This window comes from Epinephelus lanceolatus, chromosome 5, assembly GCF_041903045.1.
Source record: "Epinephelus lanceolatus isolate andai-2023 chromosome 5, ASM4190304v1, whole genome shotgun sequence".
Taxonomy (NCBI): Eukaryota; Metazoa; Chordata; class Actinopteri; order Perciformes; family Serranidae; genus Epinephelus; species Epinephelus lanceolatus.
The window spans coordinates 36,131,674-36,148,481 of NC_135738.1; the positions used below are offsets into that span (position 1 = coordinate 36,131,674).

General features: G+C 41.6%; 1 protein-coding gene across 2 annotated transcripts in view; it reads right to left on the bottom strand.

The window, feature by feature from the left end:
- Positions 1–16,808, bottom strand: part of LOC117262213 (septin-7-like) — a 67,308-nt gene that overhangs the window by 12,072 nt on the left and 38,428 nt on the right. For both annotated transcript variants that reach the window (XM_033635000.2, XM_078168177.1), the window contains exons 4-8: positions 11,332–11,432; positions 11,065–11,199; positions 5,541–5,658; positions 4,523–4,615; positions 3,387–3,483 (exon numbers count right to left, since the gene is read on the bottom strand). In XM_033635000.2, the coding sequence (XP_033490891.1) occupies positions 3,387–3,483; positions 4,523–4,615; positions 5,541–5,658; positions 11,065–11,199; positions 11,332–11,432 (544 nt within the window). The remainder of the gene's footprint in view (positions 1–3,386; positions 3,484–4,522; positions 4,616–5,540; positions 5,659–11,064; positions 11,200–11,331; positions 11,433–16,808) is intronic.

Genomic DNA, 16,808 nt, shown 5'->3' on the forward strand with positions numbered 1-16,808 from the left:
ATAGGTTCAAGTAGTTTTGCTCTGGTGTAGCCTGGTTTGTCTTTCCCTTTGGGGGTGGGGGTGGATTTTTGGTTCTCCACAATGTCTTGCTGTTAAGGTGCAACTAGCAATAAAAAATGCTCAAATATTGGTAAGGCTGTAAAATGTATGCCAAATTATAAAATATGATAAGAAAGAGCATACTCTTTCCAATATGAAAGAGTAGTGCTTCGAACAACCAAGATACAGATAATGACCAACATGGAGCAGAGAAGATGTACACTGCTGTTTAGTGAATGGACTTATGGTTGCTTTCTTTAAGTATTTGTTAAAATAACCCCGGACTACTGGGACACTACTGTGCCAAACACACCGATGCAGAATCACATGTAGTGTGAATAGTCCAAGTACTATCCTGTTCAAGACTAAATTCCACAACATCAGCTACACTGAGTTAATGAAACTTTGGACACAGTTCTGGTTGTAGAGGCTAGCAAGGGGGCCATTATTCTACTGAGAACACATGAATGATTTTGGTGTCGTTGTTCTTTTGTACTTCAAGATATAGTAAGTTCACATTTTAAAATGTTATTTGTTGTCAGATGTTTCCAAAATATGGTGTGTTTCAGAACTTAGAAAAGTATTCAGCCCAAGTCTGATTAGAGCATTGGTTTGACCATCAGCCTAATGATGAGACAGCACAGCAACAGAAAAGTGGAGGGAAAGTGGGACGGAGAGTTTGGGGAACACTCTGAGGAGGAGTAAGAGGAGGATTGGAGAAAATGAGGCTGAAATTAAGTGAAAGATGGTTTGGTTTACCAAAAATGCCCTCTGTCAGTCATGGAAAAGAATAGACAAAGAAAAAAGAAAAAAGAGAGAAAAGAAAGAATGAAAAAGTGAAAGACTGATAAACGGTCAACCACAGAGCAACAACGGTATAATACTTTATATAAAGATATATACAGTATATCATCTTTCAAAGGACTTTGAAACAAATGGAAACTAACACACCAGTAAGAGCAACAACAGTTTATCGTGGCTAGTGGTGGTTGGATCAGTCAGTGCTTGCTGCCATACTGAAACAACATATCCCAAGATACACTATGTCTGTCCTCTGTTTTTTTTTTCCAGAATCCCTATCAGGGTCAAGACCAGCACTACTGAAAGAACTGTGTGCATGTGAGTTTGTTCGTGTGGAGGGGAAGACAGGTGGGTGTATAAGGTAACGATGTATTAACTGCCAGATAACTTCATACTTGTCAAAATGTAATTGTTATTTCTATTTTTAGGAACATGTTGCAGCCCATTTACTTCCCAATCTCAAGACAAAAAAAGTAAAAAACCCTCTCATTAAATGTGGAGGTTTTAAAGTTCTCCACGTCCAACAGTCGTTGTCACTGTTAACCCCCATTCACACATACAGACTCATAAACTGAAGAAGCAACAAGATGCCAGTCATTGAGAACTGATGCTCAAAACCATTCTGGTGCTGCCCACTGAGACTCAAAAAAAAAAAAAAAAAGTTTAACTCTAGGCAAACATCAGCTGACAGGTGGATTTTGATTCCCTTTGGAATCAGAAGCAGTCAACTCAGCTACATATAGGAACTTTAAACAAGCTCAAAGTTGCAGTCAACAGCTTCCAAACTGTCTGAAACATAACTTTAAAAATCTTGGGGTGGCATTCCAAAACCAAAAGCCATAACTCACTTTCAGGACATAGGCTGGTTAAAAAAGTGTCAGTATGGAGAGTTAAGGAATCACATACTGATATATTTGTTTCTTTTCTTACATTTAATGTTAGTAATTATCTGATGTGTATAGACAGTTAACATTTTGAGTTCCACAACTATTTTAATGTGTTATGTATCCATACATGTTAGGCAATTTGTTGTTCTTAAAATAGGCTGGTTGTCCTTTTCTTAAAAACACAAAAATACAGCTTTAATCTGAGGGAGTACACTGACTGTATTGAACAAAACTACTGGAAACAAGCCTTCTCAAGTTTAGGTGGGACTCATGGGTACCCATAGAACCTATTTTCATTCATTTATCTTGAGGTATGAGATCAGAGGACCTCTTTGAAAACCGCCACATCAGTTGTTTCGTCACTAAAATTTAGCCAATCTTCCCTAGCTTCCTGACAAGCTATATCGACCGGGTTGGTACCAATGGATGCCTTAGGTTGTCTAGTGTCTAGCTTAAAAAATTAGCGTGCCGAATCCTCTTAAGGCCGAACGAAGCCCCCCTGCTGCGTCACTGTCATGGCCATAAAAGTTGCACATGAACACACTACAAAAGCTACAGCCGACAGTCAACCAGCATGTACGTTCTGCGCCTGGGTGAGTGGATATAACTCTCTACACCAACAAAAGATCATAAAAAACAATCTTACCTTATCTAACAAATTTGTTTTGGTCTCACTCCCTCTTGACTTTAGCTCTCTGTTCACTTTGCTCACTTCTGTTTCTCTTCTTGTGCGCTGAGCTGAACTGCCAATCAGAGTGATTTCATTCACCCAAAGGCTCCGCTTTGCTGACGGCAATTCAACATGTTGAATCGGGGGGGAAAAAAAAAAAAAAAAAAAAGCCAATGGGGATGACGGGGGCAACAGTGTGGGACATACCTCACCGACAAGGGCGGCAGAAGCTTTGACCGACAGCCAACCATCGGCTTGATTTGTCAGGGCCTTTAAAGAAAGTAATGTCAGCCCTCAATTATTTTCACCAGGGAAAGTCAGTAATTGTATCGGGGGGCCATAACCTCTCCTCCGACCTTTTCATGGACACAACATGATGCTTTAAATGTGGCTACCATCTTTAGTTTGACTTCCAAATCCAGCAATAATGAAGGGATAAAATGATACTAAAATCAATATCTATTTCGAGACTAATCCTATAAAGCTCCAGCAGGTGTATTGCGATCACGTGGCAGTAAAACATTTGTTTTCTACTTTAAAGGACTGAATTTATCAACTGATTTCCAGTCAAGAATACATTTTGACAAGTGGATGTATTACCTGGTAGTTAATACATTCAGTGGATACAGGGGGTCACTGTGGAAAACATGCACTGTGTCCCACACTCTCAGGATTATCATGCTTCATTCATCATGATAGACATAATACTGTGACTGCCGGACATTCTCAAACACATCAACCTTCAAACGACAACGTGCATCAGCCTCTCTTTCACATCTGTCATTGTCTGACCGAGATGCAACGACATACTGTTTTTCTTGAAAACCGATGTAAAAACAATAATAATAACAAAAAGTAAAATCATTGTGCCTTCTGAACTTTTAAGAGTGCACACTCCTTTTCTAGTTCATTTTCTAGGCCCCTACAGTTTGGCCACAAAATGGAAGCTGCGTTCCTTCTTTTCTGGTAGTGGACCTGAGTGAACCTACCTTCTGCGACGCCCCATGGGTACTGGCGACCTCTGACCTTCTTTCCGTTCACCTCAATTACTACGTTGCTGCCGACCACTGCCAGTGGCATCTTCTCCTGGAGTGGAAAGAGAAACAACTTTCTTTTACTGCAACTGAACTGCTGAATCCACCTCTTTCTGGATGGCGCAGTGCTAACAGCTGTTTGGAAGGCTGTTTGAAGTCATTTCCTGTGGCCACTGACCATACCTGACATCACAGTTTCATTAAGGTTAAGTGTGTGAATCTTTAGGGTTGGGATACACATGTCTGCTGACGTGTTTATTAGTATTAGTACATTAAAACTCCCGTCTAGTTCAAAAGCAGTGAACTGACAAAGAAAGAATTGGCTTAGTCTTGGATTTACATACTTTTAAGGCCGGGTCCTTATGTGTGTGTCCTTGCAAAATAGGTGATGCTAGTGGCTGGGTAATGTTTTTTTCATGTCACCTGTGCATTATTTTATCATATGCACAAATAAAGAATCAAGAACCAAACCAAAGACGTGTTGCTTTTTGTGGATCAGCTTATACTCCCATAGAGCAGCTTTTAAAAAAATTGGATGGCATGATGTAGCGTCCTTCATTTTGGACTCTCTGTTCCGTCTATGGTCAGCTGTCAAGACAGCATGCTTGGGGTCAATGGCACCAATCGTGTCAAAATTGACCAAAATTCAATTTAGGCCCATGAGCAAATCCATTTATTTCCAAAGTTCAATTAAAATGAACTGATCACTGCATCATCTTATTGTTTTAAATGCTGCCGTGAGCGGGTCTTTGAATCATGTAAATGTCAATGATGGCCGACATCAACATCAACATGCATGCGCCACATTTGATGTTGCCAGAGGCAGTGGTTACTGGGGCAGAGTTACATAGACAAAATCACTAGTGAAAGTTCTTCAATGAGCTTGTCTATAAAGCTGACGATCAGTTGTGCAAGGAGTCTGCCAGGCATGGGGAAATGGGAGTGAGCCAGCTGCAGGGGTTGGATACTGACCAAAGGACAGACTGACCTTTAGCTGTCTGCACGACTTGCTATTTAGTGGTTCCACTGAGGTCAATCAGAAATCCTTAAATCAACTTTTAAATTACTAACAGGACGGTGCGGTCCATTACCTTAATCTTCCGGATGAGCTTGTTGTCCTCATCGTCCTCCGTGTCTGGGAACTCATAAATCTTGATTTTGTGCTCCTGTATCTCTTTCATTATCTGACGAGGAGAGAAAGTGATCAGAATAAAGGTAACAAATACACACTGTCAGGCCTGCATATGCAGATCAACAGGATTTTAATTCCTCTTGATAGCTCGTTTTTTTTAATTTATTTATTTTTTTATTTTTTTGTGAGTTTGACTGATACCACTTAAATGTCTCTGCATGACGTATGGAGCTAGAGCATAGACTGTATATAAATAATGGACGCAGCCACCATGATGTCACCAATTAATTTGAGGACTCTCAATTTGAAACTTCAAGTCTGCCAATTTGGCTGTCACTATCTTGGTTTTTTTGGGGCAAAAAGTGAACATATTTGGACATGAGGGTGGAGCTGTAAAGGAGCAAAGGGGGGATCTAACTGAAACCCTGGGGACCCTATCAAGGTAGTGTAACTTTAAGTCTTTAATAAAATCCAAACAGGTGCGTTATATCAAAATCAACCCCCCGTGCAGTTGTCACAAACAAGGTAATTAGCAAATCAGACAAAAACCATTTTTTGTACCAGGTTGTATGCATATTTACTTCCACTGTTAAGTTGGCCAGTCTCTGCTGGTTGCCTGGCAACCCGAGGTGACAACAGCAATACACCAGGATGTTACTGCACTCAGCTTTTGGAGAGAGTCAGATTACTTATTTTGTTGTTTCCAGTCGTTTTGCTAAGATACGCCATTTGCCTTCCAGCTCAAGCCCAATTCTTGTCACACAGGAATAAGAGTGGTATCAATCTTCTCATCCAACTCCAAAATTAAAAAACGTACTTCCCAAAGGGTTCTACTATTTCTGTACAGATATGCTTCTTGCAGTAATTAAATAAGTAAATAATACAAATATGTTTCAAATTGATTTATCTATCTCCCTCAGTTGGACTGTAGCAACAACACTGCGTATCCCCACAGCATGACACACTTCCACAAATACCTGTTTTTTAAAAAGCTGGCACTCTTCTGGTGTCAGAGTGTCGGCTTTGGCAATCAGAGGGATGACGTTGACCTTGTCATGGAGTCTCTTCATGAACTCGATGTCCAGTGGCTTCAGACTGAAAGACAGACAGAAAGAAAACTGTAAGAACTACAAGCCACTGAGGTCAGCAGAGGTCCATTCAAATGTAACACAGATGAGCCGGGCCAGTTTGGTATATACTTAGTCTCGCTCAGACCTTTCTCAAGAAAAGAAAGGTCTGGCTGGGCCGACTCTCACTTTGAGATTGGAGAAAAAAACGCCCCGGCTGCTAGATCAAACACTGCAAAAGTTAGTAAAGGACGTGTTGAAAACGGTTGAAAACTGCTACACAACAGGAGGTGGTAGGGCGGGACTTCAGAGGGTGGCTCGTTCCGCCCAATGAGAGGCTGATCTATGCAGCGAAATTCCACCCACTCAGACTAGTATATACTCTACAGTCCCTTCCACTGATAATCCAATCTTTGTTCATAAATGTATATGTCTGTGTGAGTGAGCAACAGGCAACTGGTGCCCTATCCTGTCCTGGGTGTACCCTTTCTCTCTGCCAATGAGGGCTGACTTAATCTACGCCCTCCTTCTCTGAACTGGATACACCCTTATAGAAAACTGATGAATGAAAACCTATAAAGGGCTTATGTTTGATTACAGTGAAACAATTTCATGGATCAGCAGCCATGTAAGGAAGGCTGACACATCCTGTGATGTAGAATTAATTGATACGAACTGATCTAAAGGAAATGCCAGGGTGGGTGTCCTCAGTGTATGATTTTTCAAAGTAAATGCAGTTCAGTGGGTCACCAGCAGAGGGCCAACGTAAACCGTACATGACATGTACTGTAGCTCACAGTAAATACACACTGAAGCCAGCTGAGGTTGACTGACTTTTTGTCTCCTGTGTTCTTCTGTGGCGACAACTGATGGTTTTGTCTTGCTGGGCTGAGGGATTGTCTTTGTAATGCTCCCATAGGTTCTTCAACTCTGTCTGAATGACAAGGGGGACTCACATTCGGTTGAAACAGAGTGCTGTGGTAGGCGTGTGAGGGTGGTGGGCAGTGTGTGTGGAAAATGAGTGTGTACTGTATAATGTGAGAGAATTATGTAAAAATATAACCACACATGGTTGAACACTTAGATTCAGTTGTGCCTGTATGAATTCAATTTTTTCATTTATGTACATTCAAATGATGTATGCTTTGTCTGACATAGTTCTGTACACGTGTGTGTGCGTAATAACTGTGTGTGTAAAGGGGAAGTCAAGGTACTCATCCCAGGAATGCAGAAATACAAAGAGGGCAACAAAACAGCTGTTCGGTGGTTCACTAGTTCACAGAGGGACAAAGAGACAGAATGTGTGTGTATGAAGTAGTTGGTAAGAATGGGGTCAGGTTGGTGTACAGAGCAGCATCAGAGGAGTCCTGGAGCGAGTGCAGTCCCAGATAAAACAGGAGTCAGAATGTCTGGTCTAAGCAGAGGGAGACTTAAGACTTACTGGCTGTCAAGGCACTTCTGTGATCTCAAAATGTTATTCCTTTTTAGAGTTAAACCATAAATCGTCTCTACACACGGACAGTGATGTAGCTTGGTGGAACTGGTTGGAACTTTTCCTTCCTACTCCCTGTGGTATCTTGGGGTATAAAACATCACAGACAGGCTAAGCTTGGAAACATGAGCATGCAGTTTACTTCTAACGCAGGATTTATGGGATTTCAAATGTTACAGCCACATGTCAGTGAGTTTTGGTAGAAGCAGCATGCAAACTGCAATTCTGCAGCTGTTGCAGAGGATTTGAAGGCGTAAACAGTCTGTGGAGAAACTAAATATGCTGGCAAATTCCTGTCGAGTGACAGGAAAAGCACAATTACCTGATATATTTACCCAGAGAAGTGAACAATGGCCTCAACATTTACTGACTTGTCAGTGCCACAATAGTTAGCTTGAATTTATATCACCAATCCTTACACAGAGTACAAGATTTGGGCATGCCACAGCCATTTATACAGCTGTCAAACACAGAGCAGCAAGGTTAACTGACTTCAAACTCTATCATGCACTTAATAGACTTACTGCACTGTACAAGCTGTGCAGAAACTTTACAGTTTTATTAATGATAAATGTTTGTTTGCAGCATAGTTCAGATTTAGGTTCCTTTCAGACATGCACATCCTTATTTAAATGTGATGGCAGTTAAAGGCCCTGTTGGTCAGTGTCGAGCCATCAGTGAGCATCTGTTGCCCTAGATTTTGTGGTGTGTCCCGCACCATTGGTAGTAGTCAGCCCTTGTCGGCTGATTCAGTGTACTGAATCAGCGACGAGACAGCGGAGCCCATCAGTGAGTGAAATCACTCAGACTGGCAGTTCAGCTCAGTGCATGAGAAGAAAAACAGAAGTGAGGAAAGCAAACAAACAGCTCAAGTCACGAGGGAGTTTGACTAAAACAAACTTGTCATTTAAGGAAAAAAATTAAGCTATTGAGCTCTTTAGCAGACACTGTTAGTAATTGCTGGCGTTACTGTTGGCTAGAGCATGGGAAATATAATTAGTTCTATGAACATCAGGTTGTGTTGTTAATGCGCTAACTGGTTAACTCATTTTAAATTTATCCTGTTTCTCTTTTTGAATGATGAATACAGATTAATGCAGAGTTATTTCCTCTCACAGAGGTGCAGAACGTATGTGCTGGTTGGCTGTAATCTTTATTGCGTGTTCAAGTTCACACTTTGGCAAAGACACAGGCGACATGATGCGGTGCAACAGCTTCGACAGCAGTCGGCCTTCTTTATAAATACTTCTTCGATGTCAGTTTGGTGTTTGGTGTGTCATTTCCATAACACTTCCAACACAGCACAAGTCTGAACTGAACTCTATTCTCATGTCATATAAGTCTATAAAAATAATTTTTCCCTTTGCGATGCAGTGCAAAAGAGATTAAAACAAGTCTATAGACATGCTAGTACATCTCTGTGAGGCAGTGCAGAGCGAGCTAAATGCTAACAACTGCATGCTGACATGCTCACAATCACAATGCCAACATGATATTTAGCAGGTATAATGTTAACCATCTTCACCATTTTAACTTAGTGTGTTAGCATCCTGCATTGCTAAATGGCACTAAACACAAAGTGCAGATGAAGCTGATGGAATTACTGAAGACCTGATGAAGGTGCTAAGTCAAATACTGAGGGAGTTAAAGTTAACACAATTCATCTTGAGGGGGACCTTACTATCTGCACCTATTCCATGTCTATACATCCAATAGTTGTTGAATTATTTCAGCCTGAACCAAAGTGGTGGACAGTTAGACCAACAGACTGAGCAACTAGCATTAGCATCCCTAGAGCCAAGCTTTTAGCGAGGCTAAAATTCCCTCCTCAAACACTTTCAATATTCTAAAAATTGATTTATAGATAATACACGTTACATTTCTAGACACATTTTCTATGTCTCATGTATTGTTCCTATTCTTGTCTCTGGTTAAATGTGGATTAAAAGCAGCATGACGATAATTAAAGCAAGCAGAAATTGCTTCAGTTTCCACATTTTGGAGTCAGAATCAAAAAGAAGTATTACAAAGGGAAACTGTTAATAGAACAACAATAACAGAGGCCAATTTATTCATTAACAGAAAGCAACATGTTCACACAGTTTTTGGCTGGTGCTGTCAAATGAAAGCAATTTTTGACAAGTTGCATATGACTCATCTCTGCAGATTTATTAACAAACCAGGCCTGATTGAAATCTATGTAGAGCAAACTCAGCCATCATTAAGCCTGAGTGAATGGATGGATTTTGGGTTATGTAGAAACAGAGCTTCACATTTTAACTCAGGCTGGTGCTGCAGCTATACTGACAAACAGGCAATGTTCTTGTGATGCCAACACACGCACACAAACACACACCATCTGAGACACTGGAAGATGAGAGAAGACAGAGTGTGTTTGTCTGAGATGAGAGGCCTGCTTCTGTGAGCTGCTCCGAGCCTCTGCTCTGATTGGGTGATTCAGGGATGGAGAGCAGGACTCGACTGAGCATGAGCAGAACTGGGTTATATAACCTTTGTGGGTCACAAACACTGGCTGGCTGCCTCCTCGTCTATGGCACAGACACACACACAACCTTTTTGCTTCAGCCTCAGCTTGCATAGCTGGCAGAGGATAGGAAGCTGGAAGGAAAGGTAGACTTTCCTTCTGTGTAGGGGTCTCCAAGCCAAAGGGAGGTCATATGGTCTGCAGGTTCTCATCTCACTTTAACACTGCATCAATTGATTCCACTGACTGGCACAGCACCGTCATTTGGACCAGTACAGAAGAATGTTGGTTAGTGTTGGTTTATGACATCCTTGAATACAAATAGACTGGGAACGGGAGCACCTTGACCAGAATAAGACCATCCTCCCACTTGCCATCTGCTGCTTCTAAAACACTGGCTTAAAAATATCTTACTTCACCAGGTTAGAACTATGGTACCATATGAAGTTATCAGCTTGAAAGACACTTATAGGCAGCACCTCCATCAAATTTTGTCCCGCCCCCAGCTCTCGACAAAATTCTGATGGGTGTCATAAGTGCTGCACTTGTTGGATTTCTGTATGTAACTGCAATTACGGTATTGTGCTGATGTGGTGGCGCTATCATAATCAGCACAGTACACTGGGAAAGGTGCTGCCAAAACTGGAAAGGAGGAACAGAAGAGCGGTCCTTTTTTTGTTTTTGGCTAGACCGCAGCAAAGCAGAACAACCAGAGAATCCAGAACTACCTGCAACGTAGTTCATACACTTAACTAATAAAGTACAGAATTATTTAGTAATATTAATGATGAAGACCGTCCAATAAAGGACTAAGACCATAATTTTTGGGGTGGGGATACATTCCTTTTGTACTGCCGTAAGAAAAAATCCATACCAAGTCAGCCGCAACAACAAGCTTAGAGGGGTAAAACCAGCACCATGCAATGTACTACATAAATTACTGACAATTAATACCAAACCATAACAACAAGCAGTTAATAGATGACAACATAAATCACATTGTATTACAGAACACAGAGGAAAAATCAGAAGGGATGCAATCTGACAAAATACGCAACTGTTTGCCAATACAATTGCAAATGGTAAATGGCCTGCATTTACAGTACGGCTTTATGATTTGCCTGTCATTCACCGATTAGACCTGGAGGACAACCAGCTTAACCTCCTGGGCCAGAGCCGCCTCCCAGAAGATAATGATAATTACCCATTTTCTTGTTGTGCTGCCTCCAAATGGCAAAAGAATCAGTTAACGCAGGATTAAAGATCCCATTAAATGGACACTTGATTCTCCAATTAAACTGAGCGTCATCAGTAGTGACTTCACGCTGCACTAGTCGGTGTCAAAAAGGTCCATCAATTACGTCACATAATATTGCAGCCTCAGTGTCATGTTTAGTCCATTTTATCTCACTTTACTCAACCTCATCTTATTACAACTTCATCTCATGCAGACCTACCCGTGTCCAGAGGGTGCGATGAAATATAGGCAGCAGTGGACTCTGTTGTCTGGCATGGATCTGCGGTTCACCCTCGACTCTGCATTCAGGAAGTCCTCGCACTTACTGTCAATGTAATTTATCACTGGCTGCCAGCTGGAAGATGAAGAAAAGATATCAGGCAGAGAAAAGAGGAGGAAATTGGATAATAAAAAACATATGATCACTTTGTAAGAACTCTGCATATGTTCATCTGGGAAACACTCTGACTGTGCCAGGACTCCTCACCAGTTGCTGTTATCAACTGCATCGCCAAACCCAGGAGTATCGACGATAGTGAGTGTCAGCTGGACCCCTCCTTCCTTAATCAGCACTTTGGACTGCTCCACCTGAAACACACCAACATTCACACGATTAGGTCCATTACTGGTCAGAATCAAAACCTATTCCTAAAATCTAAATCTGAGTTTTTGCAGTGTTCTCATTATATTTTTGCATTTGTGCAGATTCAACACATTGTAAATACAATTCAGAATAAAATTTGCTACCACAAATGTGTCCACACACAGCGGTCTCCATGTTTAATTATGTGACACGACCCTCTCCCACTCGGGGCACCGATGATACATCATCACACTGTAAACGCGCCCACACAGCCTGCTGGGAGACTCAGAGATACCAGTATCTGCTGCAATCACTTTCCTTCCTCTATGCAGCAAATATTTGGAGCAGTGATGGTGTTTGGGTTAAAGATGGATGATTACCACTTCCTCACTACGCAGGGCACTGAACTCCTGAATGAAACTAATCCTGAAACTGATATGAGGCAGCCAAGTTGAACTTCTTAAAGAGCAGCTACAGTAAATCTTGTGTAGAGGGGAAGCACAGCTGCACTGACTTCTATGGGCTGAAAGCTTTAAATCTGTTGTATTTCTGATCACACCCAGCTGAGAGTTAGTGTCCTAAATAGCAAGGGCGTAGGTTTCATTTAAACATTGGGGGGAACACACATTAAAGGCAAGGCAAGTTTATTTGTAGAGCACAATTCGTACACAAAGTAATTCAAAGTGCTTTACAGAACAAGAAAATGCATTAAAATCACAATACAAAATAAAAACATAAATAATCATTATAAAATTAACTTTAAAAGAGAAGAGTGCAGATAAGATCCTTTCAGTCATATGCACAGTGAAATAGAGCTGTTTTGAGGCTAGATTTGAACATTGTCAGAGTAGAGGCCTGTCTCACATCTTCAGAAAGACTGTTCTAGATTTTAGCTGCATAAAACTGGAATCCTGATTCCCCATGTTTAGTCCTGACTCTGGGCACCAGCAGGAGGCCGGTCCCTGAGGTCCTCAGAGTCCGAGATGGTTCATATGGCACTAACATGTCAGAGATGTACTTTGGTGCTAGGCCGTGGAGAGACTTGTACACAAGCAGAGCTGCTTTAAAGTCTATTCTCTGAGCCACAGGAAGCCAGTGTAGAGACCTGAGCACAGGACTAATGTGCTCGTACTTCCTGGTTCTGGTCAGGACTCGAGCAGCAGCATTCCGGATGTACTGCAGCTGTCTTACAGCCCGTTTGGAGAGGCCAGTGAGCAGGCCGTTACAGTAGTCTAACCTACTAGAGACAAATGCATGGATCAGTCTCTCCAAGTCAGGTTTAGACACTATACCTTTGATTTTGGCAATGTTTTTTAGATGGTACAAAGCTGCTGATGTTATTGATTTGATGTGGCTGTTAAAGTTCAAGTCTGAGTCCATTACTACCCCGAGATTTCTAACCTGATTTGTAGGTTTTAGAGAGAGAGACTGGATGTGACTGCTGACACTTTCTCTTTGTTTCTGTGGACCAAATATGATGACTTCAGTCTTGTCTGAATTTAGCTGGAGAAAGTTGTTTTGCATGCACACACTGACCTGTTGGATGCAGTGACAGAGTGAATCAACTGGTCCATATTCACCTGCTGTCAGTGAGACATAGATCTGAGTGTCATCTGCATAATTGTGGTAGGACACATTATTACTTTGTATTAACTGGCCTAAAGGCAGCATGTAGAGATTGAACAGAAGGGGTCCCAGGATTGACCGTTGGGGCACCCCACAGGTCAAGGCCATGTGGTCTGAGACACAGTTACCAATTTCAACAAAGTACTTCCTGTCTTCTAGATAGGACTTCAACCAATTTAGGGCAGTGCCAGAGATGCCCACCCAGTCCTCTAGTCTCTGTGAAAGGATCTCATGATTGACAGTGTCAAAAGCAGCACTAAAGGGGAACTAACTACGCCCATTTTCTTAATTTATACATGTCATTCCTATGGTCCATAATAGTCCATAAATATTAATAAACATGAATAACTCTCTCCCCAATCCAAAAACTAGAGTATAAGGTCTGGAACTGCTCCATAGACAACTAATTGGAAACAATGTTGAAGATGATACTGAAAGCACCCAGGGGAATGTTCTAAGTATATGGGTACATTTTCTGTTTTAGAACTGACATCACTACTACAGAATAAAGCTCATTTGGGTATAAAAATGAAAACAAACATTCTGTGGGTCCAAAATATCAAGCTCCCATTCATTGTCTATGAAGCAGCTCTAAACGTTATACTTGATGACATCATAAGTTTGAGACTCACTTCTCTGGTTTCTGGCTTTGAGAGAGAGGGTCTCATGTTCACAAATATTGATTGAACTTTCCTAACCCATGGAAATAAATAGGGATTCACTGATTGTGATTGCAATGTAGTAACAGAATCTTGTTATCTGATCAGCACTGCCTAGTTTTACAGTTTAATCTGGGTTTAATCTGAGTTTGAGAGAGAGGGGCGTCTCTCTCTATTTTGATCCAATTCCATACTATTTGTGTCTGGGAGGCTGACATACAAAAATGCTGAAATGTGACTGTACTTCGAACAACAAGTCTAGAGCCAGCTAAAATATGCCAGATGACCTGGCAAATGAGCAGGGAGATCTGGGCGCCAACAGTGGTGTAGCGGTAGGTGATAAGGCTGGTGTTATAGTAGGAATATGGGTAAGTTACCGAGGAAAAAGTGGGTATACTCTCCTATATATTCCAGTGGCTTTTTGACTGATAGGTATACTCTCCTATATATTCCAGTGGCTTTTTGACTGATAGGTGGGTATACTGTAGACAGTCAGAAAAAAACGTTGGTATTCCCCTGTATACCTGCAGATCCACTACACCACTGCTCATTAACCAGTAACTAACCTGTTATTTATTTATTTATTTTTTTAAAGATATTTTTTGGGCCATTTTGCCTTTAATTGATAGGACAGTTAAGCGTGAAAGGGGGAGAGAGAGAGAGGGAGTGACATGCAGCAAAGGGCCACAGGCTGGAGTCAAACCCGGGCCGCTGCGGCAACAGCCTTGTATATGGGGCGCCTGCTCTACCACTAAGCCACAGACGCCCCAACCTGTTAATTTTTAAGGAAAAAAAGCACAATGACATGAATTACAAGAGACCCTTCCTTTTGATCTAGCACTCCATTTACTCAGTTGGCTGTCTGAGAGACAGACAGACAGATGGAAACATAGGGCCCACTGCCCACCCTCTGATCTAACGTCAGCCTTGGCCGCTCTGTATGGCGCCCCAGCCTGGTCGGGTGGGAGTTAGGTAGCAGAGCCGCTCATTTGGGGTTCCTGTTGGTTACGTTGTCTGGTCCTACTCTTTCAGGTAGCCACATTGAGTAAGCGGCTTCATTTTGAACCATATAAGGCTTTTAGCCTTGTTAGCTATGTTAGCACCACTAGCCGTGTTGACATTGCCAACTGTGTTAACAGAGCTATCAAGTTAACAATGCTAAAGAGGTCACCAGTGACCTGTCGGGAAACCGGAGGGTGGGCACAATGTTTTCCCTGCAACACTGTTGGTTTGGGACGGTGTTGCTAGTAGTAATTGCCAAATGAGTGGTGCCGCGAGCTAGCTCCCACCCAGCCCAGCTGGCACGCAGTGAAGAGTGGCCAAGGCTCACAGGCAGTGGGCACTATGTTTCTGCATGTTAATGTGACAAGCTGGCCGTCTGTCTCCCTCCAGATCCAGGTGGTCCGCAGTGCAGTAAACTGATTTTATCAGTTTGAATTATCGGTTAACCGCTGACACCCCTCGTCACCAATAATGTAAAGATATAAATGTGAAGCCTTTGTTGTGGCAAAATGCCTAAAATGTGCAACCATCTCTGTATAGTCATGGAAGACCACAATCAACTACTGCTAACCAAAAAGGCAAATGTTAATAAAAACTATTCAGTGTATTTGACATAATATAAAAAGGTAAAACTGGTCCTGCTGACTACTTTGTGTCTCAGTGCCTCAGTATGCTTAATGAGGTTCCAGGTGCTATAATAATTCCAGATCCAACATATTGTTGTTAAGAAAATAACCATCTGATTGATTTTGTGCGTGCAGCCTTAGTTCAAAACAGAAAAAGCAGACCAACACAACCATTCCATCTCACACTTCAGCTACATGTATTCACATTCAGCCCCACAGATCCATCATTTCCTGCAGTTCTTCTGCTGTTCCCTCGCTTTGCCGCATACTTTCACAAGGCCATCTAGTTATTTTAGGATCACCCCTTTAACTCAAACTACAGCCCTCTCGCTCTAACACAAACATTCTTCAGCTTCCACAAACCTTTAGATAATCTGTCTGACTTTACAGCTGAGCATATATATCACGAACCATGGTCATTTGACATATCTGAGCTTAATTGTGCATCTAGCGTGTGTGTTTCAACGTGTGTTTGCACTGTAAGTGTTTGTGCATGACATGTGAGACATCTCAAAACCAAATCTGCTATTTCCACCGTTTCCGCGAAGAAAAACAGATTGGGAGAAAACCTCAAATATGCCGTCAGTCTCAACACCATCATTTAAAAAGAAATCTGATCCGGGGGAAAGTGAGTGAGCGACAAAGCATGAGAGATTGTTCTGGAATATAAATACTCTGACCCGGTCTCTCCCCCTCCTCCTCAGACCACAGCACCCATGGCAAACACACTTACACACACTAATTGCTACTTGCAGGAGAGCATGTATGCCCACGTTGCGCTCATGGGGTTCACATGAGGTTCGGTGTGTGAGTGATGGACTAAAAGGGAGTTGGGAGCAAAATGTTCTTAATGTTTTCAGTCTAGCCAAAACAGAGTAAATTTAGCACTATGCTGAGACTGAAACATAACAGAGTTGCTGTCATGTGGAGATGCAAAAGATAAAGCAACGTCACCTGATTTTTTTTTCTCCAATCCATAATTTAGGACACACTGCATGAGGACAGGGACACAGAGACTAAATTAACAAAGTGGAAAAACAGAGATTTCACTGCCCACAGCAGAATATGAGCATTTATAAGTTGGTGCAGTGGGAAAAATTCACACTGAATGAGGAAATTAATTAATTTAATTACAAGTCTGGACTCTCTGTTCCTCCCATGGTCAACACTGTTGAGACAGCTTCTTATTGGTCAAAGTTGTATGTCAAAGTTCTTCAAGTTGAATTCCAGCAAATCCATTTATTGCAGTGATTCCAATGAAATGAACAAATCTCATTACTGAATGTCACCATTTTAAATGTTTGTGTGCCCAGGCATTTGGTAACACAAAAAACATCTACCAGTATTTAACCATGTTGATAGTTTTGGTTTATATGTCAAAGTTTAAGATTTCTGCCTCCACTACATTGAGGATGAATGGAATTTAGTCAGTGGTGCTCACAGCAATGATAAATTACATTTAAAAATT